General features: G+C 37.5%; 1 protein-coding gene across 1 annotated transcript in view; it reads left to right on the forward strand.

Moving 5' to 3' along the window:
- Positions 1 to 26,864, forward strand: part of zgc:174356 (uncharacterized protein LOC100137120 homolog) — a 94,823-nt gene that overhangs the window by 41,329 nt on the left and 26,630 nt on the right. Inside the window, exons 5-6 of the mRNA XM_056477298.1 lie at positions 6,020 to 6,103; positions 13,942 to 14,098. Of these exons, the coding sequence (XP_056333273.1) occupies positions 6,020 to 6,103; positions 13,942 to 14,098 (241 nt within the window). The remainder of the gene's footprint in view (positions 1 to 6,019; positions 6,104 to 13,941; positions 14,099 to 26,864) is intronic.

The following is a 26,864-nucleotide window of genomic DNA, read 5'->3' on the forward strand; positions in this document are numbered from 1 at the left end:
TGAGTTATATGTTCTCCTGGAAATTGTATAAGTGTGGTGTTTGTATCTGATTTTTATATAACAAATTAACATATTTATACATATAGCTAGGCCAGTATATAATCTTTATTAGTGCAGCAAAATGAAAACACATGGATGTATTGAATAAATGTTGATTACATGCTGCTGCCTTTTTTCATTTTTCAGACAGTTTCTTGAACTTTCCCCCTTTATGCGCGAAAACTTTTGGAAGTCTATAAAAGTTGTCCGGCATTTCTTATTTTGGCTGATTTAAGCAATTATTCAAGAGTTCACACGTAGCTGATGATTAATTATAAGCTTGTTTGGCATGCTGTCCAGGGAGAGAGCCCTGAGCTCATAAGATCCTCGAGCCCGAGGCTCCCTCCCGTTGTAAGGCGAGAGGGGAGTTTGAGCTCAGGTAGATCTCGAGAACTCTCCTGCTGTAATAACCAATCAACAGCCAGTGATTACTCTTGAGAGATAACCATTTACTAGAAGCATATCTATAGTGCCGGTTTGGATAAGTCAATTAACTTATGTTCCATGTTTTTTGGACGGTGGGAGGAAACCGGGGAACCTGGGGGAAACCCATGTGAGCACGGGAAGAAAATGCAAACTCCGCACAGAAATGTCTGCTGGTTTGGTAAAGCCTGGAACCAGAGACATTCTTGCTGTGAGGCAACAGTGCTAAGCACTGGGCCACCGTGTCACCCATCTAGGAAGAAGGAGGAGTAGGGGTGAATGGGGGGATTCTTCAAAATGAAGATAGCGGTGGTATGTAACCCAGGATATTTGTAGTAGCTTAGGAGTCGTCTGATTGGTGCATTGAGAATTGGATAATGCGGATCCAGCCGCTAGCAATCATAAGCACGTGATCCTTTCGAAATTAGTTTATAAATAAACTTCACTAAACAACATAAAACAAGAACATTTTGATGTTCTGATGGCGATTCCTGTATAGAAGAATCACTTCCTGCCCTCCATCTTTCGCTTCGATAATGACGCCATGTGAAAACAACCTATACTATATAAATATATAGTTCTGTATATAATATATTATAAATAACTTTTGACTAGCAAATCAAAGACTTCAAAAACCAAAACAAAACACTAGTGATGATAAAAGAGATTTGTATGATCTATTATTATTTTTTTTTTTTAGCTGTCATTGACTTTGGAAGTGATGTTATGCTAATGACATTTGATACGCTGTCGCACAGCATCGGGGGAAATGCTTTACACTCCAAACCTTAAAGCTGGTTCGAAACAACACGACTGACCCTGTTTCAAATCTGTCAGCGAGCCTATCAAAGCGCATCTCTCTTCCCTCGAACAATGTAGATTTCTTTTGTCAGTATGTGACATGCACAAAGCAAACGTTTTCCACTCGAGGCCCAACAGTCTTCACTTCAGCTGACTGTTGTAACAAGACAGTCAAATGGGTAAATGTTCAGAAAAAAAGAGAAAAATCTCTACCTGACCAGACTTTCTATAGTTCACATTCACACTGCTGTCTTGTTTCCAGAGGGGCCGCACCTCTAAAGACGAGTTTTCGGAGTGCTAAGTAATGATAACATTGTGCCAGCCACCATAGATCGGCCTTAATACTGTTAATTAAATAAATGGCTGTGGGAAATTGTTATTCTAATCGATGTGGCGGACTGAAGCTTTTTAAAGGGAGATGAGTGCCGGCTCTGATGAATAATCAGCGCCTGGGAAGGTGGAATTTGCATGCTGGTCTTTTCTGTTGGCTGCGATAATGAGGGGCACAGCGGCGGCACACGAGAGTCATAACCTCCATTCGGAGAGTACAGCGCATGTGTGACGCCTCAGAAATGGCACACACACATAGAGAAAGACTCACTGCATACGCATCAATGCAATTGCAGAATTTTTTTGTTCTCCTGAGGATTTTCTTTTCTTGATCACGGATGATCAGCACCGAGTGACTTTACATTCTGAGCCATTAGGAAAAGCCCATGCTCTGTAATCACAATTACCTCGCAGAAATTCATACATACAGATTAAGCTCATGAATTATTGAATATTCCATTTACGTTCACTTACACTTCGGAACTGCTTTCAGGATTCTTCTAGCATCACCGCATAGATTAGTTAATTGTGGGGTTTTTGTTTTAACTTGAAAGAGCAAGTGGGTGGTTTCGGTACAACTAGTGGCTTATAGTGGTGTTACAAAATTAAAGAATGTTTTCTAATGACCTAAAGCAGTGGTTCCCAACCATTTTTTGCCTGAGACCCCCTTTTCCCCCAGAAAATATTGTAAGGCCCCCCTCCACATTTAATGATATAATCGCTCATATAAGTTTGCTGTAATGATGGCAAAAAAGTTTGTTTTCAAACAAACAGTATGTTTATTACTATATCTAGATATGCTAAAATAATAGCCTAATGTTTCCCAGAGATGGGTTGCAGCTGGAAGAGCATTCGCTGCATAAAACGTATGCTGGATAAGTTGGCGGTTCATTTCGCTTTGGTGACCCCGGATTAATAAAGGGACTAAGCCGAAAAGAGAATGAATGAATGAATGAATAATAGCCTAATGTAAAATATAAAAGCAAAACATCAGTAGGTAATTTGTAACTGAAAGTAAGACTTTGGCCTTTAAATCGGCCCTACTTAAAATTCAATAACAAAAATATCAGTAAGGGGGTTGCTATGCCACAAGTAAACGTTTTCTCAGAGGATGACAAACTGACAAAAAATTGCTGCCACTCTCTGATACAGGTTTTATTTATGGTTAAATGTACAAAGCACTGCACAGTTTGGGTGTTCTGTGTTTGTCTGAGAAAATTAGTCTTACCGAAATATGAATATTCCATACAAGCTGAAGCTGATCTGTCAATTCTTGTCACGTGACTCGCGGTGAGCTTGCGTCGCGGTTCTGGGTTCATTGGTGTGAGCCATAGACTGTAAAATATATGGACGTAGTATCCGTGACGTCACCCATAGGTTTCTGAAGAGCGCAAATGAAGCTACAAGTATACATATAATTATATTTTTTCTCCACGTACCTATTTTATTTGGAATAATAAAAATATTAGATATAAAAACAAATCTCTTTTTTTAAATAATTGGTTTAATAAAAATATACTTTTAGTTAGTCAGCTCTTAGATGACTGTGGTGTCCCTTTTTCATACGAAAAATGTATGCGTCAGTTTTCTTTTCCTGTTCCCCCCAAAGAATATGCCATAGTTTTTGGTGCAATCCCTGATTGTGTTATACTTTTAGTCAAATCTGGCCCTAAAGGTCCTTTAGATTCTTTTATTTTTGACAACACAAATCTTTTTGTTGATCAAACTCTTCTCAGTTCTATGTCAAGCAAAGATATTCGCTTGGTTATTAATAGTTCTCGGATCTCTTTACCTGCTTGCATAGGTTTTTGGAATAATGCATTTGATGACATAGATTGGGAACAGTTTTGGCTTCTTCAGAAAAAAATTCTTTTTATCTAATAAAGCTGTTGAAGTCTCAATCAAAATCATTAATTATTGCTACCCAATAAATACCAAACTAGCTAAATATAATAACAATATTTCCCCTAAATGCTCATTTTGTACTCAATATGATGAAACGCTAAACCATTTATTTTGGGAGTGTACTTACTGTAAAGTGTTTTGGGTAGACTTTTCCAATTTCATTAAAAAATTCCTATTTCCAAACTTCTGCATCTCCCCAAAAATTGTATCCTTTGGTTACTCGCTGAATGTAGATCCTTCTCATTGTAAATTTATTATTAATTTATTGTTGTTTTTAGCAAAATTTTACATCCATAAATGTAAATTTTCAAAGAACACCCTCACTTTTTTATTTTCAGAAAGGACTTTGAAATTTATGTGAACTCTTTAAAAGACTCTAACAATTGCATTGCATGTAAAACGCTTTCTTGGTGTAAATCATTTAAACTTGTTTAATTTGCTGGAATCTTATTTATATGACCCTCTTTGTCCCCTTGTTCATATTGTATTTCTGTAATGTTCTTTCTTGCATAATAAAAAAAAAAAAAAAAAAAAAAAAATGAAGCTGCAAGTAGGCGCGGCCAACCGTCACCATTTTGTTCGTGCGTCATCGCACCGACGGCAGGATACCAAACAAGGGCAAAGAGGCGGAGAGTGAGCGGAGCTACAGAAACCTGCTGGCATTTTGCTTGGAGCTGGCAGACAGACTTTACTTTGGGAGAAATGCTTAATACTCTATTACCTGCGACTCGTTTGTGTTCTGACCTCATGTGCTTGGTTGTACACTATATCAATAAAGTCTTTAGACTTTTAAAAACACTGTAGTAATACATTGAGCTACTAAACATTGTTCTTATGATGTTTTTCTACAGGAGGAAAACGCGAAATACGTCCAAACACTTCAAATATAGTGTGTGTTAGTAAATGCAAGACTATTGATGAACTCTAGCATAATACTGTATGACAACGCTTCAGATGACTGTTCTATAGTCTACAGCTAACCAATCTGTCAGATTCTGGAGGGCATTACAGCTCTAAAGAAAATATAAATGATGAATGATCTTAAATAAAACAAATACATTTACAGAGATGGTATATAAGTATATAATTTCACTCACCAGGGAAACGGAGCCCACGTGAATGGTTTGTGAGCACAATTAAGTGCACAAAGCATCCCATATCATCTGATAATTGTAGGAAATAATCCCAAAAGGCAATTGACTGTGTAAAGAAACATTAATCAACACAAAAATGCGATGTATATGCCGAGATCATCGGCTAATTAGCCGTAATGAGCTGAGGTGACGGGACAGCGAGCAGCGAGACCTAGCTGTCACTCAAGTGGCCACGCCCTTAATTATGCAAACTTATTATAACTTAATACAAACGAAACGGATGAGTTCTAAAAAAATTCACCCCCCTCACAGTTGTCATGAAGGTTAATCGTGGCTATATGTACCAAAGGCATCTTTTGTACCAGGCTGTAAGCATGTTTTTATCAGCTTTAAAAATGGCCAATTTCCCACTGCAGTCAGAAATGACCTGGATTTCCTGGAGCCAGCCCCCCAAGGCGAGTCGATGAATTGCAGTTTTAGTAACTTCCGTATTGGCTTCCCGAGGGAGAGCGGGAGGTTGCTGTATTTTAAGTACTTTTAAGTTTTGTTTACAATAATACAATAAAATAGGGAATATTAATATTTGTAAAAAAATGATTTGCCTTGTTTACCAATTAAGTAACTATTAAGTGAGCAGGGAAAAAAGAAAGAAAGAAAGAAAGAAAGAAAGAAAGAAAGAAAGAAAGAAAGAAAGAAAGAAAGAAAGAAAGGAAGGAAAAAATAAATAAAGAAAAGAAAAGAAAAACAAAAAAATGATACCTTGATGAGAATCACACTTTGGTAGATTGTTCACATGTTGTTTACTTTTATGTCCTGGTCATACAGTACCTTGTATAGTTTTAGCAATACTAATCTAACAAATTGCACAGTTAACATTAAATATTAGCAAGAATTACTTTCAGAACAACTTTAAGTTATAGAACATTGAACTACTGTAACGCCATTTAATAAACAAATAAGTTCACCTTATTAACATATATCAGACACATTTCCATTGTGGTCTGTGTATGTAATTTGGCATTTACTGTACATAGTTTGAGAAAATTTGCATGCACATGTTTTTAAACTGAGTAATATGTTTGCATAGTTTGCTAGTGTTTTTCTGTTTGCATGTTTTTTCTTAACTTTCATAGCATTTAAGCTCTATTAGCCACCATAACTACTACATGAAATTTATTCACAACCTGTCGTTTTGGCAGATTGGCCTCAAAACTGTTTCTAGACTAACACAAAAGTTTTGAGCTCTAATATTTACAGGATAATGACCTACAATAATGAGGTACAATGAACTGTAATATTCTGATTTCTCAGCTCATTACCCCTTTAACATATTTAAATGTTTACTATTAATCTTACCAGTTTTCTGAAGTTTCTGACGTGGTGTTTAAGTTTGTGTCCTGTCTGTGTGTTTTTTTTTTTTTTTGTAGTTGCTGTAGTCGGTGCTCCATCTGGTATCAGCCAAGCAGTGATTCGTTCTTTGTCTTCTGCCATTGTGGGACCTGATGAACAAGGTACAGTGATGTGTTAAAAATAGCACAAAACAGTGTAAAGTATCATAGTAGAGAAACAAAATAAATAAAATCGTATCTATTTGGAAGTGGTAGCCTAACATCATGGCTGCTGCAAAAATGTTAGATAAAAAAATAAATACCACAGTAATAAAATATGTTTTACAATAAGTTTGCAGTTTTGTCAAGTTGCATTACGACTATAGCTGGGTTTTCATCACCCAGTGTTAATACACATTTTGTAATACTGCATGATAAATGAGTGATGGAACTGACAAATTCTAAATAAAAATGAACTAATTTGCAAAAAAAAACAACATTTTTTTATGCTCACTTGAAGTTTTAGACTTAAAAGGGAACAAAAAAAGAGTTTACATTTATTTTGGTTTTGCCAATATACTCTTTTTTTTTTATTAATGTTGAAGCTTTTATTGCTCATAATGTTTTAAAATCATTTCCCGCATCTTATAAGTGATTTTGGGTTATAATGTTAAGGATTGCTCTTTAAAAGATGCTGGTCTTATTAGAAACTTTATTTTATTATTATGTAAATTTCACATACATAAATCCTCAAAGCAAAGCTCTCTTCATGGTGCTATAAAAAGAGATTTAAATGTAAATAAAGTGATTTCTAAGTCTAAAAATAGAAAAGCAATGAAAAAAAAAGTTAATATATGCTCCTCCTTTAAAATTTTTGTGTAAAAATGTTTGCATAAATATAATTTCTGTAGTAAACGTACATTTAATTACTCTGGTTAATAACTAAAATTGGACAAACGTGTGCAATATATTTTATATATAAATTAATAATTATGTACCCTCCCTGTTTTTTCCCCATTTAATCCTTCTTGTAGAGGAATGTGAATTGATTTTGTTTAATAAATAAAACTGTACATGCTGGTTCTTGTTAATAAATCAAAAAAAAAAGTTGCCATTGGAAAAGGCAAACTTACACCCTAAGTTTATTGGCATTCTTTCCAAGGTATGTGCTCAGCAGCCACATTTTAATAAAACTATAGTGCTTTATACTGAAACTTCACACCAAACTTTTTTTTAATCGTTATTGACAATGGTGTACGGTCAATAAATACTGTTACATTTTTTATCGCCCAGCCCCACTTCAAAGGTGAGTCCTTCGAAGTCCACACAAGCTAAACCGAGTGCCTTGAAATGAGACAATCTAGCCTACAGAGGACAGATCTCATCACCTAGCAACTGTAACAGCTGCCATTAATAAGCAGTAATAAAATTTGTAATTAAGGGATTTTAAAACTTATTTTAAGCATTCTGAAGGCAAAGCAAAGTTTACAGAAGCTGGAAATATATTTCCTTTGATCCACACATGTACACATAAAAATGTTGTCTATAAAATCAATTTTTAGTAAGACATGTCATACTCTTTGTTTTTTAACCTGATAAAACCTAATCTATACATTTAATCCAGAGTTTTCTTTAAAAAAGAAAAAAAAGCTGTTATCTGCTGTTATGGCGCACAAGAAATTTTGTCATGTTCGAGGACGCAAAGGATCCACCGGTTGTATCCTTCATTACCTGGGAAACGAAGGACACAATTGGAAGCTGCATTTGAAGGAGCCTTGGGATTTTTTGGGAAATAAGACAGCCTTTGTTGTGCCGCGATGACGCAGTGGTCTATGAATGCATCCTTCTGAGGATGCAGCCTCTGAAATGAGCAGTGTTGGGGAGTAACTAGTTACATGTAATGGCGTTACAAAATTTAAATACAAAATAAATGTAACAGTAATTTTTTACAGTTACTGAGAAAAAAATGTGTTATTAAATTACAGTTCCTTATGTAAATGTTAAAGATTACAAATGGGGTTACATCTAAAAATTGTCTTAAAAAATCTGGGATATGTTAAATAATATTAATCTGTTGCTTTGCCTGTTTTTGATATGCACGATATAGGCTAACACGAGAAATTTGCTTGATGGAAAGATGAGGGAGAGGAGGTCTATATATATATATATATATAGTTACTAATGATACTACATTATGTAGTGTAATTTATTAATGAAAAGTTGTAAATAAATAAACAATATACTACTTATTGCTAAATATTTCCCTTTACTATAAATTATTATAGTATTTTACATGTGTAATATCTGTTTTTGGGGATTTTTTTGTCTTTGCTGTTCTATACTATAATTTGTTTCTGTTTGGTGCAGCATGTTATTTGCAGTAAATAGCTGAACTGGACAATTATGCCTCATGTTTCTTTGACCGTTATATTGATCACAAAGATACGATTCACTTGGATTTAAGTTGCTTTGATTTAAAAATGAAAACTGCAAAAATAGTTTAGATGTTTTTTTTTTTCATTAAATTAATTTAATCTTAATTCATGTGATGAAATATTCTGAAATTCTAACAGTAAACAGAACTACTATAAGGTCACACCTGGTTCGTATAAATGCTTGAAAATGATTTAGTTGAAAATATCTATTAGTAACTTAAAACTAATCAAAAAGTAATCAGATGTAATTAGTTACTTTACTTTTATAAAGTATTTGAAAAGGTACACAATTAATTACATTTTAAATAGGGTAATCTGTAATTTATTACATTTCCAAAGTAACCTCCCCAACACTGGAAATGAGACATAGCTATTATTTCCCACATGTCTTCATTATGCTTGTCTTGTTTACTATTGGTTGCTAGGTTACCAATACTACAGTCAGCCACTCTAACATCTTGTGGGAAACCAGTCTAATTGTTGGAAATCTAATTTCCATTTGAGTTAAAACATTTTTTTGCAAAGATTTGCCAGCTTATGTGTGGGTTGTGTAAAAAAGCCCTAACACTTGACTTCTTAGCAGAAACATTATCAATACAGTAATTAGGGCTGCAGTAATTATCGGAAAAATCTAAATCACGATTATATTGGTCATATGTAATCACGATTATTCAAACTGATTATCCGTTGAAGTCAAAATTATTTGCCCTCCTGTGAATTAAAAAAATATATATATTTCCCAAATGAAGTTTAACAGAGCAAGGAATTTTTCACAGAATTTCCTATAATATTTTTTTCTTCTGGAGAAAGTCTTATTTGTTTTATTTTGGCTAGAATAAAGGTTTAAATATTTTGAAACCTATTTTAGGGTCAATATTATTAGCCCCCTTAAGCAATATAGTATCTTGAAAAATATCTAGTAAAATATTATGTACTGTCATCATAGCAATGATAAAATAAATCAGTTATTAGAAATAAGTTCTTAATGTCGGCGCAATAGCCTAGTGGTTAGCGAGCCAACATATGGTGCAGTAGCATGTCAGGGCATCCTGAGTTTGAATCCCAGGTCGAGGACATTTCCCTACCCTAGCACCCCTCTTTCTTCAACTTCGCTTCCTGTGTAAATACTGTCCTATCTAATAAAAAGGCCCAAAAAAAAAAAGATCTATTAAAAAAAACTTCTTTCCATTAAACAGAAATTGGGGAAAAAGGGTCGCTAATAATTCAGGAGGGCTAATAATTCTGACTTCAACTGTATATATAGTTATTTTCCTCCCTGTAAATAAGGAAAGGGAAATAAATATAATAGAATAAAAATATGAAACAAACTGTGCTTTTTAGCATCTTCACTGCAAGAAAAAAAACTTTATTTTAGCTACAAAAGTCCTTCAGGCCAGAGCAGTGAGTGATTTTGTCCTTTTGTTGTTTGATTCGTAAAATCAGTCTGCGGCAGGAATATTGTGCGCTGTCACTTTAAGAGCAGTGCGGTTCTGATTTATGCTGTCCCATGTTGTTTGATTCTCAACTCGTTTATTACACAAATGAGGGTTAATATGAATACAATCACTGAACACCGCGTTTTGACACAAATTTACATGTATTTGACCATTTAAGTGCTCACATTAGGATGACTTTAGATGTGTGTGCTCTGCTCGTCTCTGAGGCTGAGCGTGCACACACACAACAGCATGTGCTTATTCGTGCTTTCCAAAAACATGAATGATTCGAATGTACAGGGTGGGCTATTTATATGGATACACCTTAATGAACTCATTGAGAATTTCACAAGAAAAAACAATGGTGTGCTTGGTTTTGACGTAACTTTATTCTTTCATGAGTTATTTACAAGCCCCATCACATAGACTAATGTGCCACAAACAGGACGTTAATATCACCAACCATTCCCATTTTATTAAGGTGAATCCATATAAATGGCCCACCCTGTATATCAATGAATGATCTGCATCCCGTGCTGCAAAAGTTACATTACAGTACATGCTTTTAGTAATTTTAACGTGAAACTGAGCTTTGCAGAGCAACAAATGTGTACAACTGGAAAGGGGCGGTATATGATGCAATAATCGTTTTATCTTGATTAATATTTTCTCATAATCGTTAGAAGCCAAAATCGAAACCGAATTTTTGATTAATTGAACAGCCCTAACAGTAATCTCTCAGTACCATGGTATTCCCATCTGATTCGTTGTGTTCCTATAAATGCATTTTACATTGTGTAATGTGTACATGACATTGATGCTTTCTTCCTTCAGTTTGATCTACAAGTACACAAATGAGCCTGAGGACCCTCAGGAAACTGCAAAGCGTTTTGACCTTCACTAAGACAAAAAGATTTGAGTCATGCGTTTCTTCTAAATCTTTCCTTTCTTTGACGTTTGTTTCTGCCTGATAACGTAGCTAAAAGCCCAAGATTTAATCTCCATTGTCCTTTCATGAATCCTTAATGAGAGGCGGTGCGGTACGCATAATTAACTGGAAGAACTGAACACCAGCTTTCTTAATAATACAAAAAAAAAAAAAAGCTACAGAATTATCAAACTCGCCTAAGTACAAAACAAAGCATCAGCAACAACAAACAACGCCATGAATAATCTTATTTCCACCTCGGTTTGTTTCCACTCACGCAGAGTTCAGCTACAAGCCAAAACGAAAAGGAAGTATCCATTTAGTCTGTGGACACAAACATCTTTCTTCCCATTACTTTTGTTTATTCTCTCGTTGATGCAAGAGTGCTACAACTGTGAAAAAGGCATGATAACAGGCTTCCCGGTCCATAAATGCACCATTTTCGAGTCGCCTCTTTCCACTTTGACAGTCGTTTTCTCGGCCGGTGTCTCGGATTGCATGTGTCACTCAGGTTATTGCAGTTAGCAGTCATTCTGGCCCTCACATGACTTCCAGCGCTGGCGGAGATCAATAAGTATTGCGTGTTTCAGGCACTTACGGGCTGGCTTGATGCTCGGCGACTCATTCTGCTCCAGTTAGTCAGAGCAGTCGTGAAGTTCAGCGTAGCTCGGGGAGATCTTTTATCAAAGGGGATCAAACCATTATTCATGGCCAACGATCTACTGCACACACCTCAAGTTTCCACCGCCATTATTCTTTCACTCAGATAATATCAGGGGGTTATGAATTTCAAGTGCATCCACGGCATGATAATGGAATGCTTGTTTTATTCACAACTCTCCGGATGTCTTTTGCTTGGAGTTTGTAATTGTGGGGCATGGATTGCCTTAATGGATTGATTAGAACTGACTTTCAGATTTAGATTTTGACTCTATTTTTCACCACAATTTCACATGGAATTTATTAAGTGAGACTCAAACTCTTTTTTTTTTTTTGTTCACGTTTTTTTCATTGGAATTATTATTATTATTATTATTATTATTATTATTATTATTATTATTATGATGCAGTGTACAGTATTTAACCGTAACAAAACCTATTATTAAACTTTTTTTATCATCTTTTTATAATAACAAATAATAACAAATCTATGTTTTTATATTTGAATTGGCCTTTTTTTGAGTGTATATATATATATATATATATATATATATATATATATATATATATATATATATATATATATATATATATATATGTTCTCAATATATTAGATACACATACAGTATAACCGTCTGTCATATGTAACAACACAAATTTAGTTTTAATATTTAGGCGTAAATAACTAAAACAAAATACTAAATTAAATGAGACATAAACTAAATGAATATAAGCACACATTTAGAAGAATGCACTGCTAATAGTAATATAGTGATAAAAACAAAATTAGAAACTAAGCTTTGAAAACAAATGTACTTTATATATTTATATGCACTTTATACTATAGATATAGGCGTATCGCACTGCTAAAAGTGTGATGTTGCATTTATATAGCATAATCGCATCAAACACGAAGGGTGTCTAAAAACCCTTTTGTATAAGGAACTACTTTTTTCCGCCATTCATTTACATCTGCAGCTGACAGTCATAACAGCAAAAAGTGCAGCTAATTCACCAACGTCACTTTAGAGATAGTCACTTTGAAGCTTTTTAGAGTAAAATCCAAAGTGATGACAAAACAGGAGATTTTGCTCACTTTTTAAGATTATACAGCTGAACGGCATGAAATGCCATCAGCCTACAGAGATTTCCCAGTATTTCTCTGTTGCAATCAGGAGATCACAGTAATTAACCCATGATTACTATGGTATAAATACAGCACTACAACATAAAAAAGAGAGAGAGAGAGATCGACTTAGAATGTCACTTTCTGTTTTATAATGATTTAATCAGCTGTAATTTGACATTTTTTGCTGAGTTTTTCTTCCCCTAAGGACGTTTTATACAGTCTCTGTCGCCAACTTGTGGCAGAAAGTCAACACTTTGCTCTGCTCAAAGACAGGCTAATGGCCACTGATGCGCTGAATCTGCAAAATGATAAATATTTAAAATAGGCACTATACCTATAAATAAACTGCACAGTTGCAATCTCAACAACTACTTTCTCGACTAAAAAAGCCTCAAAAGTACATTGTGTTGTCCAACAGCAGCAATATTTGTCAAACTGTGCTGAGTTTATTGATCTGCTGTCATGTGGGCGGAGTAATACACAAGAGTTAATATAAGTTACAAGTTATGATATTGCAGAATATCACATGGCTATCAGCCAATCAGATTTGAGAAACATACAGAACTTTTGTATATATATATATATATATATATATATATATATATATATATATATATATATATATATATATATATATATATATATATACATATACATATACATATACATATATATATATATATATATATATATATATATATATATATATATATATATACACATATACATATACATATACATATACATATATATATATATATATATATATATATATATATATATATATATACACACATATACATATACATATACATATACATATATATATATATATATATATATAGTTGAAGTCAGAATTATTAGGCCACCTGAATTATTAGCCCCCCTGTATATTTTTTTCCCCAAATTCTGTTTAACAGAGAGGTTTTTTTTCAACACATTTCTAAACATAATACTTTTAATAACTCATTTCTAATAACTGATTTATTTTATCTTTGCCATGATGACAGTAAATAAGATTTGACTAGATATTTTTCAAGACACTTCTATGCAGTTTAAAGTGACATTTAAAGGCTTAACTAGGTTAATTAGGTTAACTAGGCAGGTTAGGGTAATTAGGCAAGTCATTGGGTAATGATGGTTTGTTCAGTAGACTATCAAAAAAACAAATTAGCTCAAAGGGGCTATAATTTAGACCTTAAAATGGCTTTAAAAATGTTTTATCTGCAAGAAAAAAATATTATTAGATATTCCTTGCTCTGTTAAACATCATTTGAGAAATATTTAAAAAGGAAAAAATAAAGTGGACTTCAACTCTATGTATGTCCTTTAAATTTGTGAAGCATGAATTGAATTTCCTTGCAGCCAGCAGAGCGTGATTGTGCTCCATTGCTGTTTCATGTTTTGATGGAGCTGAATTCTGATGTGTTCAGGTGCCATGTTCTCCTTCTCGGCCTCAGTGGAAGCGACCTGCATCCTCATCGCTGCTACCATCTTTAACGGTCTGTACCCTCTGACCCTGCCAACCTTCCCTGGGATGCCTTTTATCATCATGGCTGCCTTCATTCTCATCGTGCTCATTCTTTTGCAGTAAGACAATCATTATTTTATATGGAATCTGAATGTAGTGACCGCTCATATATTATAAAATGTGTCATTTATTCTTGGGATGCAAAGCTGAATTTTCAGCATCATTACTCCAGGCTTCAGAAGTCATTTAATATGCTGATTTGCCTCTAATGAAACATTTATTATTATTATCATCTATTATCAATCTTAAGATGATGTGAAAGCAAGGCTTTTACTAAAATAATAAGCAAAAGAAAAAAAATGAGAAATAAAATTAAATCAACCAATCAATTAATGATAGTTTAAGGTTTAACAACTTTATTAATCCCACCAGGGGCAATTAGATTAGGGTAATAGCATTTCATGATAAAACGAAAACATAAAGAGACAAATCACTTACAAACAGTGTTAAAAAAACAACAACAATCCTGCATGCTTCATGTATAACTTCAAAAATAGTAAAAAAAAAAAAAAGACTTTGGAAAAACACATGTATTAGAAATGTACATTTAAAACTTGCTAAAATGTAATGTTGTAAAGCCTTATTGCCTCTGGAACAAAGGTAAATTTATATCTGTTGGAAGAGCATTTAATGCTTCTTAACCTCCTTCCAGAGGGCAACAGAACAAAAAAAAGGCTTCAGAGGATGGGAGTCATCTCTTATCACATTTTGAGTTTTCCTTAATACTTGCTGTTCATGTAACTCCACTAGACCTCTCAGAGGTAAACCAATAATCTTGGAGCAAGTCTTGACTAAGTTTTGAAGTCGATTTTTCTCTAACGGAAAGTGAAGAGAACCAGCATAAAAAGGAAAAGCTTAATAAACTCTCGATATAGGTGGTATAAAAAGTTCTCAGTATACGTTTTTCTACACAGAAAGAGTTCAGTTTTCTAAGAACATACATTCTCTGATGCACTTTCTTAGCAACAGCTTCTGAATTCTGCTGGAACTTTAATGTGGTATCAAATATTTTACCAAGATACTTATATTCCTGTACCCTTTCAACTTGTTTTCCGTTAAAATACACTGGTTTCACTTCTAAGGCATTTTTTCTAAAATCAATTACCATCTCTTTTGTTTTTGTGATATTCAGTTGTAGTTCAGCTTCTTTGCACCACTTAAAAAACCCATTATGATTATCGCTGTCATTACAATCTGTATTTGTTAACAAGGATAAAAAAAAACTGTGTCGTCAGCATACTTGATTATATGGCAGTTGTTTTTAGTGCTACGACATTCATTTGTGTACAATATAAAAATAATTGAGGACAATACACAACCCTGTGGAGATCCTATTGATGTAAAAAGCATGTCTGAAAGCACTCCGTTCAACATGACTCTCTGCTGCTTACATGTCAAGAAGTCTAAAATCCATAAAACCAAACCATGACTCACATCAAATTCATCTACAAGTTTCTTTGCTAAAATAAAAGGATTGACAGTATTAAATGTAGAGGAAAAGTCCACAAATAGCATTCTTGCAAAAGCACCTCTACTCTCTTAATGTTGATGTACAGTATTTAGAAGGAAAAGCTTTGCATCATCTACCCCTCTTTTAGTGCGATATACAAACTGCAAAGAATCCAACTTATGATCAGTTTCTGTCAGCAGTTGTGACTTAACCTCTCTCTCTAAGGCTTTCATAACTAAGGACGTTAAGGCTATGGGCCGAAAATCATTAAAGGAGTTTGTAAACTCCATTAAAGGAGGATGGTAAACACTTTAAATTTTTATTTATTTAAACTATTTAACATTTATAAAAACTCATAACATAAATAAACATAATGACTGAGTGAATGAGGTTACAAGGAAACAAACTCATTCATTAATTTTTCTTCAGCTTATTCCCTTATTCCCTGTTGCCATAACATAATGAACTGCCAGGAAATAAACGGCATAATAATATTAAGTAATATAATATTTACTTTAAATATGAATATGAAAATATTAAATATGTCTGTTGGATAAAAATAAATAATAAAATAAAATAATTAAATTAAATTAAGTAAATTTTAATCTCCAATAACCACTTATCTTTTAGTATGTTGTAAAAATTGTTACAAAAATGTTTTCTACAAAAAAAAAAAAAAAAAAAAAGTTAATCCCATGCTTTTAAACACTTGCTGAAATACAGTAGCTATGGTCATTCCATACCTGATTCATCAAGCACTGCTTTCCACACACACATTTTAAACAAATATGTTAGCCCATACATAAAAAAAATCCAATTTGCTAACTATTTCTAGCCAAAACAATATTTGGGAGACCTTGCTGTGTCAATAGCTTGTTTTCTAAACCAGTGTTTCTCAACCACGTTCCTGGAGGACCACCATCTCTGCACATTTTCATGTCTCCTTAACCAAAACACACCTCATAGTTAAAATAGCTGGGTAAAAATACATATACCTCAACTATTGTATAGGTTATTATAGCACAATACCAGCTATGGGTTATTTTAACCCAATGCATTGGGTTATTTTGATTAAATGTCAATTTATTTTAACATTTTAATATTGCTACTATTACTAGTACAACTATTCATTTTGTAATTATGGCTGTGTAAATAAATAACATACAGTTTAAAAAATACTTAAAATACTTTATCTCCATTACATTTTAAGTTCCAGACACTTTCGTTAAAATAAAACAAGAATCACAAATAATGAAGAAACTGTGCAAGCAGAAAATCCTGTGTTGATGGAGCAGAATATGGAGTTCTGTGTGCTGTAGAGGCTGTCGAGCAGCTGCAGAAGGCTTTACTCAGTGTCCACAATCTACAAAACATTTTAACCACATTTAAAAGCTACTCGTCCAATGATAATGAAGATTTTGTACTTTGGGGTTTTATTCCAAAACTCCATGGGTTTATGTACGAAGACTTGCGTTGAATTCATACTAAAACATTGCATACGGACAAAGCTGTAAATGTGCGTACGTAGTAAAAAATCTGATGTATGAAACACTTTGTACGCGGAATCCCACGCATATTCTCTTTGTACATCCGAATTAATGTGAAACTGAGCGCACATGCAAGAGCGTAAAACTCCTCCTTGCCTCCTCACCCTTATAAATATGGTAATGACTCCACTTTGGCAAAATCAAACGAAAAAGCAATGGCATAAGCAAGCAAGCAGGAAGAGAAACTTCACAGATTGTGAACTGGAGGTGCTCCTATCAGAGGTAGACCGGAGAAAAACTGTTATTTGCAAGTTTGTCCTCCGGAATTAAAAAAAAAAAAATAGAGTGTAGCTGACGCAGTGAACGCAGTGGGGTCTAAACATCGCACTGTGAACGAATTAAAAAAGAAATGGTCCGATGTAAAGGTGCAGGTGAAGAGGAGAACAGCGGCAAACCGTCAAAGTGTGGACCAAACAGGAGGGGGAACAGGGGATGCTGAACAAACACCCTTTGAGGAGAGAGTTGCCTCAATTGTGGGTGACACTTTACTGTCTGGAGTAGTATCTGTGTCTGTGGGAGACACAGATGTATTAGAGGAACACTTTGTTAGTGCGGTATAGCAGCACCCCTTTGCTCTTAACAAAGCAGTACCACAGGCATTTCAGCTGCCAATCACATTTGAGCATCACATATTATTTGCACATTTATTGAATGGAAATGTGTCCAAATTACGAATGCAAATTCATCTTCAGATGGCGCCTTTATAGCAATGTGCGTGCAGTCGATCGCTCCGATTACGTTGGGAAAACCGGCGATCACTGCAAATAGCACTTTAATGTTTGGCTGGTTAACTGCATGGTATGGAAACCTTATATACCTGCTAGACATGTGAATGATCCCGTCCCATACAGCTGGCATTGCATGGCGCAAAGACGACTGGCTTAACCCAGAGTGGTTTTTGGAAAGAACCAGTTGCCAGGATACTTTGTTGGTGCAATACTCTGTAGTGTGCAATTTAACATAATTGCCTCTAGGAGTCACCAATGGAAATAAAACAAACACACACAAGAAATACACATATGCCAGATATGAAGTTGACGCGGACCAACGCACATTCTCACGTTAATTTCATCATTAGTAAATCCAAACGTGAGCATGAAATCAGGCGCACGCAAAGTTTTTGTGCGTAGGCAGCAATGATACAACAATGATCACCTCTTCTGCTCCTACTCATTCATATACCACATGATGTTTGCTCCAACCTTTTTGCTCCAAATTGTACATTTACACATGTATGCAGGATAGGGCTGCACAGTGGCGCAGTGTGATGTTCGCCTCACAGTAAGACGGTTGGTCCCACTTTATATTAAGTGGCCTTAACTACTATGTACTTAAATGTAAATCTAAATACAATCTACTTACTGTGTTCATAATGTATTGCAGAACACTTCTGGTGCTTTTGAGGTGGAATATGGGTACAGTTAGAGACAGGTTTGGTGGTATGGGTAGGTTTAAGAGTGAGTTAAAGTGTAAGGGATGGTCAACAATGTAATTATAAATCCAATTACAGAAATTAACTACAGGTGTAATTACATGCAGGTATTTGATCAAGCATAATACAATGTATAAACATGTATTTACACGAAGTACAATGTAACTAATTATTAATTACAGTGTAAGTACATATTAGTTAAGGCCACTTAATATAAAGTGGGACCAAAAGGTCGCTGGTTCGAGCCTAGGTTGGGTCAGTTGGCATTTCTGTGTGGAGTTTGCATGTTGTCCCTGTGTTTGTGTGGGTTTCCTCCGGGGGCTCCGGTTTCCCCCACAAGTCCAAAGACATGCGCTATAGGTGAATTGGCATAGCTAAATTGTAGTGTATGAGTGTGAATGAGTGTGTATGGATGTTTTCCAGTGATGGGTTGCAGCTGAAAGGGCATCCGCTGCATAAAAAAACATATGCTGGATAAGTTGGCGGTTCATTCTTCTGTTGTGACACCTAATGAATAAAGAGACTAAGCCGAAAAGAAAATGAATGAATGAAAGCAGGACCAAATAACAATTAAAAACTGTTGCTCATTAGCAAAGACTGAAAGACATGGGCTGCATCCCAAATCGTCTACAATTCAGTAGGTACTGGATTTGAATTTAAATGTACTACTCGGTCATTAGAAAAGTACATTCTATACAGTATGAATGTAAGCAGTATGAATGGAACTCCGACGTACTACATCCACCATTTTGTCATCAACACATGACCTACTTTCGTCAATTTCGTCGCTTCCCTCCCATTCACGAGTTCTCTCGTGGTGCATCATGTAGTGTCCACAAGATGTGCACTTCAGAATCTCGCCAGATGTAGGTCATCCAGGTACTTCCCACTGTTTTTGAAATTTTAGAAATTCGGACATACTACAGTATACTTTGCATACTGTTTTTAGCATACTATATAGTATGGAAGTATGTGATTTCGGACACAGCCGAAATGGGTAATGGGTGTGACAAACAAAGGAGACATCCAAAACCTGCAGTGTTGCTGGTCCTCCAGAAACATGGATGAGAAACACTGTTCTAAACCACACAATGGTTTCAGAATAATATCTTTGGTGTGACTAAGTGTTATTAAAGTTATGCAGCATCAAATGTAACCCACATGCTGTGCCTTTGAATCATAAATTGAAAACTACTGCTCTAAAAGCCCATCAGTAAATCCCAAGAGAAACCATGGCTAAAAATGCAAATTCTCTAGTGTGTATTAGGGTTTCAAACTGAATATCTCTATTTGTTATATTTGTAGAAAGCTTTTCACAATACTTATTGTTCAAAAAGGAGCTTTTTCAAAAAATTAACGAAAAACCCATTACATTTGAATAGAAGAAAAAAAGTTGAGGCCTCCTTACTACATATTTAAACACATGCAAACATGGATATTAACTTGAGCTGCTGTAATCCAGCCATTAATTACAGTCAATATCGGCCAATTTGTTTTTCAATTAAATTTGATTATCAGCATTCTCCTTATATTCCCTCAATGGAGCCTCAGATATACAGTGTGATTGTTGGCATGGCAACTCTTTTGGTCAAATGAGGTGATAATTATGGTTTAATTTTAATGTTAATTGCTTGCTCAGTGTCAAGGATAATTGCATGATTTTTTTGGTTTAGTTTTTAATGTAATAACAAATCTAGCCACAGTTTAATTGGAAATACTAAAAAAATAATCACTATTTTAATAGCTGGCTAATAAGATACTCAAACAGATCGGCTTGCTGTGTCTTTTTGGAAATATCTGAATTGTTTTCAAAAACCTTGAGGTGACCAAAAATATTGTCCTAGGCCTTGTGAAAAAAAAAATGGCCGTTATGGTAGCGCATTTGTTTGGCAGTGGTTTCGAATGTAAAATCTGGATCATAAAGCAAAACCAGTTAATGGGCCACCCCAAAAAAATTGAAACTCTGTCATAATTGACATAACCCTCATGTGTTTCATATGCATATTTTTTAAGAGCCTCAGCAATAATGCAAGTCAGCTGGAAAATGTCTATTTGTGTGGATGCACAACAGGAAAATAAGTACTGAACATGTCATGTTTTTCCTGGGAATACAATGAAACAATGAAATGACACGAGGAGAAAGTACTAAACAACTGAAACATCCTTAATACTTTATATAAAATACTATTTTTGTGATGGCAGCTTAACGATGCCTCTCATATGCAGAATGAAGTCACATGAATTGCTCAGGTGTGAGTTTTTTCAACAGAGTGAAAAATCTTGATGGTCCTGTAGGTCTCGTCTTATCAAATCTGATCTTTATTTTGTATTCTCTATTGGATTCAAGTCAGGTGATTGGCTGGGCCATTCTACAGATGGATTTTCTTTTTTTTCTGAAAGCATTTGAGAGTATCCTAGGCTGTGTTTTGTATCATTGCCTTGCTGAAATGTTCACTCTGGTTTCATCATCATCCTGCTGATGTAGACGCTGGACTGAAGCAGCGTATATTCATTTACAATGATGGCTGTCAGAGGGTTGCTGAATAACTACTGAGAGATTTCAGCTGCTGTCTGGGCCTTCACTGCATTTCTATACCTCCCTTTCTTCATGTGTTAAATACTTTTTACCTGTGTCATTTCATTTTATTACACATAACTTCATTTGTAAACTAATTAGATTTGTTTTCTTTTCATATATGGATTTATTTGTTTTTTACCAACATTCGAGGAAAATTTCAAGTCAATGGCACCTCAATGGTGAAGTGGTCAACACGTATTTTCCCCGCTGTTTTCACAGTTGATCATATAATCATATTAATATAATCATAATCAGTCAAATTTAGACTTTTTATGACCTTTTTAAGTCCATTATGAAAAAAAAATTCAGACTTATACAGGGCAAAACACTAAAGATTGGCCAGTGGCAAAGATATTTACTTGCTCTATTAATAAAAAAAAACAAGTTTAGTTATTTTTTTAGGAACATATTTTAAATAATGTGTCAAAACAAGCAAATTCTAGCTATATGCATTTACTTTTTTCAGTATAACTATTTATTTATTTTTTAAAGACAAGTTAACAACTATAATAAACAAAAATGTATGCAAAGCACACTGTCCAGGTCAGTGTCCTCACCAGGTAGCTAAGAACTTTTACACAAAGGTTATTGTTAGGATATAAGGAACATAATTGAACCAAATTATGGTTAATACATGTAACATTTGTTCAACTTTTTTTGATGGATTGTTAGCGAGTCCATAAGTGTTGGCCTGATTGGGTATATCTTTACATAGAGAAAGGCAAATGAAGACCTGTTCAAAATGATTCAAGACCTACAACACCCTATTTAAGTGAATTTAAAGAGCCATATTAAACATTAAAAAGGGTCATATTTCAGTTTTATGGGTCTCCAACAACATACTGATATGCATCCAAGGTCAAAAAACACTTTCATGGTCTTATAAGAATTTATTTTTACCTGTTTATCCCAGCGACTCCCTATCGTTCAGCGATTCATTTGTTCCCAAATCCCTCCTTAGCGCAAAGCTAATCTGCGCTGATTGGACCAATGACAGCCTGTTGTGATTGGTCGACAGTGCTCAGCGCGAGACAGTAAAATGCCCAGCGCAGTTTGTCAAGCCTCCGGTTCACCAACATTGGTATAGGATCCGATCACAGCGGACACCCGAAACACGCTTCATAGTAAAACTTACTCAACAGTGTTATTCAGACACCTTACTGTCACGTGTGAAATAAGAGTACAGAGATAGATCCAAATGCAAGTGATATATTTAATGGTAACCGTGAAAAATAAGCCAACAAGGCTACAAAAAGGGTGAGGACACTGGAACTCTGGAGCAGGGACAGAGGGACGAAACCAATATCAGCAGTCACTCTTCTAGTCCTGAGCACAACACAGATACACATAAGCTAACACAACGAACTGACATCGAGACATAGAAACGTAGCCCAAATATAGGCTCAGTAATGAACCTCAGCTGGTGATCAATCAAACAGCTGAGTGCCGTCATGACACGTGACCAAACAAATACACGTGGAAAAACAAACAACACAAACCCATGTGACAAAACAGATACTCCGGAAAGCGCACAAACCTGCAACCGTGACAATACCCCTCCTCTTAAGAGCACCTCCTGGTGCTCCCAGAAGAGCTTACCTGGCGATTGAATTCATCGATAAGAGAGTGATCCAATATGTCCCTAGCCGGAACCCAACTTCTCTCCTCTGGACCGTAACCTTCCCAGTCCACCAAGTACTGAAATCCTCGCCCCCTCCGTCTAGAATCCAGAATGCGCTTAACCGAATAAACGGTCTCCCCATCTACGAGACGCGGCGGGGGAGGGACCGGACTGGGCGGGTTAATGGCCGTATGAAAAACGGGCTTTAATTTGGAAACATGAAACACGGGATGTATTCTCCTGTATGCTGGAGGAAGTTTGAGGCGGACTGCCACCGGACTAATGATTTTGGTGACAGTGAATGGGCCAATAAATTTAGGTGCAAGTTTATTACATACGGAACGCAAGGGAATATTCTTGGTTGAAAGCCACACTTTTTGACCGACGACGTAAACGGGAGGCTTAGACCGGTGGCGATCGGCTTTAGCCTTGGTGCGCGCACCCACTTGGAGGAGGGTCTGTCTGGCCCTGTTCCAAGTGCGTCGGCACCTCTGGACAAAGGCGTGAGCGGAGGGGACCGCGACTTCGGATTCCAGACTGGGAAAAACTGGTGGCTGGTAACCTAAACTACACTGAAACGGAGAAAGGCCCGTGGCAGACACTGGTAATGAGTTGTGTGCGTACTCCACCCATGGGAGCTGCTGACTCCAAGAGGTGGGATTCTGGGAAACCAAACAACGTAACATACGCTCGAGATCTTGGTTGGCCCTTTCAGTCTGTCCGTTACTCTGAGGATGGAAACCAGAAGAAAGACTTACAGACGCCCCCAATAAGCGACAAAATTCTCTCCAAAATTTAGAGACAAACTGAGGCCCCCTGTCAGAAACCACGTCCGTCGGGAGGCCATGAATGCGAAAGACGTGATTTATGACAGCATCCGCTGTCTCTCTGGCTGAGGGTAATTTGGGCAGAGGGATAAAGTGAGTAGCCTTCGAGAACCGGTCCACCACGGTCAAAACAGCCGTATTGCCACCAGATGGCGGGAGACCTGTGACAAAATCTAGCGAAATGTGCGACCAGGGTCTCGAAGGCACTGACAGAGGATGAAGGAGTCCAGCGGGAGGTCGATTAGAAGTCTTAGAAACAGCACAAACGGAACAGGCCAAAACAAACTCACGTATATCCCGTGCCATAGCTGGCCACCAGAATCGCTGTTTAACCAAAAATATAGTACGACTCACCCCAGGATGACAAGCCACTTTGGAGGAATGTCCCCATCGAATGACGTCAGACCGAATCTCCTCCGGCACAAACAAGCGGCTGGGTGGGCATCCGGCCGGGGGCGTTACCCCATCTAGGGCTGTGCGAACCCTGCTCTCGATCTCCCAAGTCACCGCAGAAATACAAATCCTCTGAGGAACGATGGGCTCAAGAGACGTATTGCGCTCGGAAAAATCGAAAAGACGGGATAACGCATCGGGTTTGATGTTCTTAGAACCCGGTCGATAAGAGATGGTAAAGTCAAATCGTCCGAAAAATAATGCCCACCGAGCCTGCCTGGAGTTAAGTCGTTTGGCAGACTTGATGTATTTAAGGTTCTTATGGTCGGTCCAAACGATAAAGGGAACCCCCGAACCCTCCAACCAATGACGCCACTCCTCCAAAGCGAGTTTGACAGCCAACAACTCCCTATTACCAATGTCGTAATTACGTTCTGCGGGAGATAATCGGTGTGAAAAAAACGCGCAAGGATGAATTCTGTCATCCGAGGATGCACGCTGGGTCAGGATAGCGCCCACCCCCACCTCTGACGCGTCAACCTCCACCACAAACTGCCGGGAGGGATCAGGAGTCACCAGAATGGGGGCTGAAACAAAGCGGCCCTTTAATTTTGTGAATGCAGCCTGTGCTGCACTCGACCACCTGAAGGAAGTCTTGGAGGAGGTTAAGGACGTCAGAGGGGCGGCGAGCTGGCTGAAATTGCGAATAAAACGCCGGTAAAAATTGGCGAAACCCAGAAATCTCTGCAGGGCCTTACGAGACTCCGGAATTGGCCAATTCACCACAGCCTGAATCTTCTCTGGATCCATGCGCACCCCCTCGACCGACACAATGTGTCCTAAAAAAGGAACAGACTGTGCATGAAACACGCATTTCTCCGCCTTGACAAAAAGCCCATTCTCTAGCAGCCTCTGAAGCACTCGCCTGACGTGCTGCACATGTTCCTGGAGAGAACGGGAAAAAATCAGAATGTCATCCAGGTAGACATAAATAAACTGATCTATCATATCTCGCAACACATCATTAACGAGTGCTTGGAAAACTGCGGGGGCGTTGGAAAGCCCAAAAGGGAGAACACAATATTCAAAATGACCCCTGGGGGTATTAAATGCAGTTTTCCCATTCATGACCCTGCTTAATGCGAACCAAATGATATGCGTTGCGGAGATCTAATTTCGTGAAAAAAGATGCCCCCTGCAGACGCTCGAACGCTGAAGACATCAGCGGCAAAGGATAAGTATTCTTCACCGTGATGTTGTTCAACCCTCGATAATCTATGCAAGGACGAAGAGACCCATCTTTCTTTTTCACGAAAAAGAACCCCGCCCCCCGCCGGTGAAGAAGAAGGGCGAATGATCTTAGCCGCTAGAGAATCAGAAATGTATTTCTCCATGGCCTCCCTCTCAGGAATAGAAAGAGAGTATAGTTTGCCTTTAGGCGGAGATGTACCTGGCAATAAATCTATAGCACAGTCATAGGGACGATGAGGAGGCAGAGAAGCAGCCCGAGACTTACTGAACACTCTCTTCAGGTCAAGGTACTCACTGGGCACGTTTGACAGGTCCATGCGCTCCTCCTGAAACACAGAACAAGACACAGCAGAACGAGCAGACGAAAGACAAGACTCATGACAGTTCTCACTCCATGAAAATATAGTATTAAGACCCCAGTTAATGTGAGGCTTATGGAGGATCAGCCAAGGATGACCTAAAACCACTGGTGTGTTAGCACAGTCTGTTAAAAAGAAAGATATATTTTCAACATGATTTCCGGACGTGATCATCTTTATGGGTTTAGTGGAGTGAGTGATATTGGGAAGGGAAAGTCCGCTGAGGGCGCGTACTGCAATGGGTTGTGAATGGGTGTTAACCGGAAGTTTAAAACTGAAAGCGAAACTGGAATCAATGAAATTCCCCTCTGCCCCGGAATCAACAAGGGCATGGGTGTTCTGGCTTCCGGAACCCCATGATAAAGTGACGGCAACAAGGTAGCCGCCGCAGAGGGTTTATCCAGATTAATTTCACCCATCAGTAACCTCTTACCTACTGATGGGTGTTGTCTTTTACTGGACAGGAAACCACACGATGTCCCGTGCCACCACAGTAAAGGCAGAGTCCCTCCTCTCTCCGTTGGCGCTTCTCCTGCACGGACAAGCGGGACCTGCCCACCTGCATCGGTTCCGGGTCAGCGCTTCCCACTTCCGGCGCCGCAGCCAAAACCGGAGGACCAGAGACCGGCTCCAAAAACCTGACCTGCTGCCTGCGATTCTCTCGGCGGAGCAATCGGGCGTCCACCCGAACTGCCAGATCCACTAATTTGTCCAAGGTCTTTGGAAGATCTGCAGTATAGATCTCGTCCTGAAGACGCTCGGATAGTCCATGCAGCAACATGTCCCACTGCGCCTCCTCGTTCCAGCCGCACTCAGCCGCCAAAGTCCGAAACTCAATAGAGTAGTCCGCCACGCTCCGATTTCCCTGACGGAGTTCAGCGAGGATTCGGGCGGCCTCTCTCCCGGAAGCGGCCCGATCAAACACCTTCTTAAGCTCTTTGGAGAACAGCTCGAAGGTAGAACAGCATGGCAGTTTCTGTTCCCAGGCTGTAGTTCCCCATTGAGCCGCCTTACCCGAAAGGAGAGTGATGACAAAGGCAACCTTAGCCTGCTCCGTGGCGAACAACGACGGTTGCAACGTGATGTACAAGGAACACTTGGAGAGAAAGGACCGGCATAGGTGAGGCTCTCCGGAATAGCAGGTTGGAGGAGGAAGGCGAGGTTCAACAAGGCGATTAGTAGTCGTTGGTGCTGGCAACACCACAGGGGGTGGTGCGGTCTCCTTGTGCCGCTCCTGTAACCAGCTGTTGGACCTGCGTGGTGAGCAAGGAGACCTGGCCGACCAGAGCCTGAATCGCCTGAGCGGTGGTAGCTAATGCCTCATCCTGCCGGTCAATCCTGGCATTACTGATTGAGACGAACTCAGA

Source organism: Danio aesculapii, chromosome 17, assembly GCF_903798145.1.
Source record: "Danio aesculapii chromosome 17, fDanAes4.1, whole genome shotgun sequence".
In the NCBI taxonomy this organism is placed as follows: Eukaryota; Metazoa; Chordata; class Actinopteri; order Cypriniformes; family Danionidae; genus Danio; species Danio aesculapii.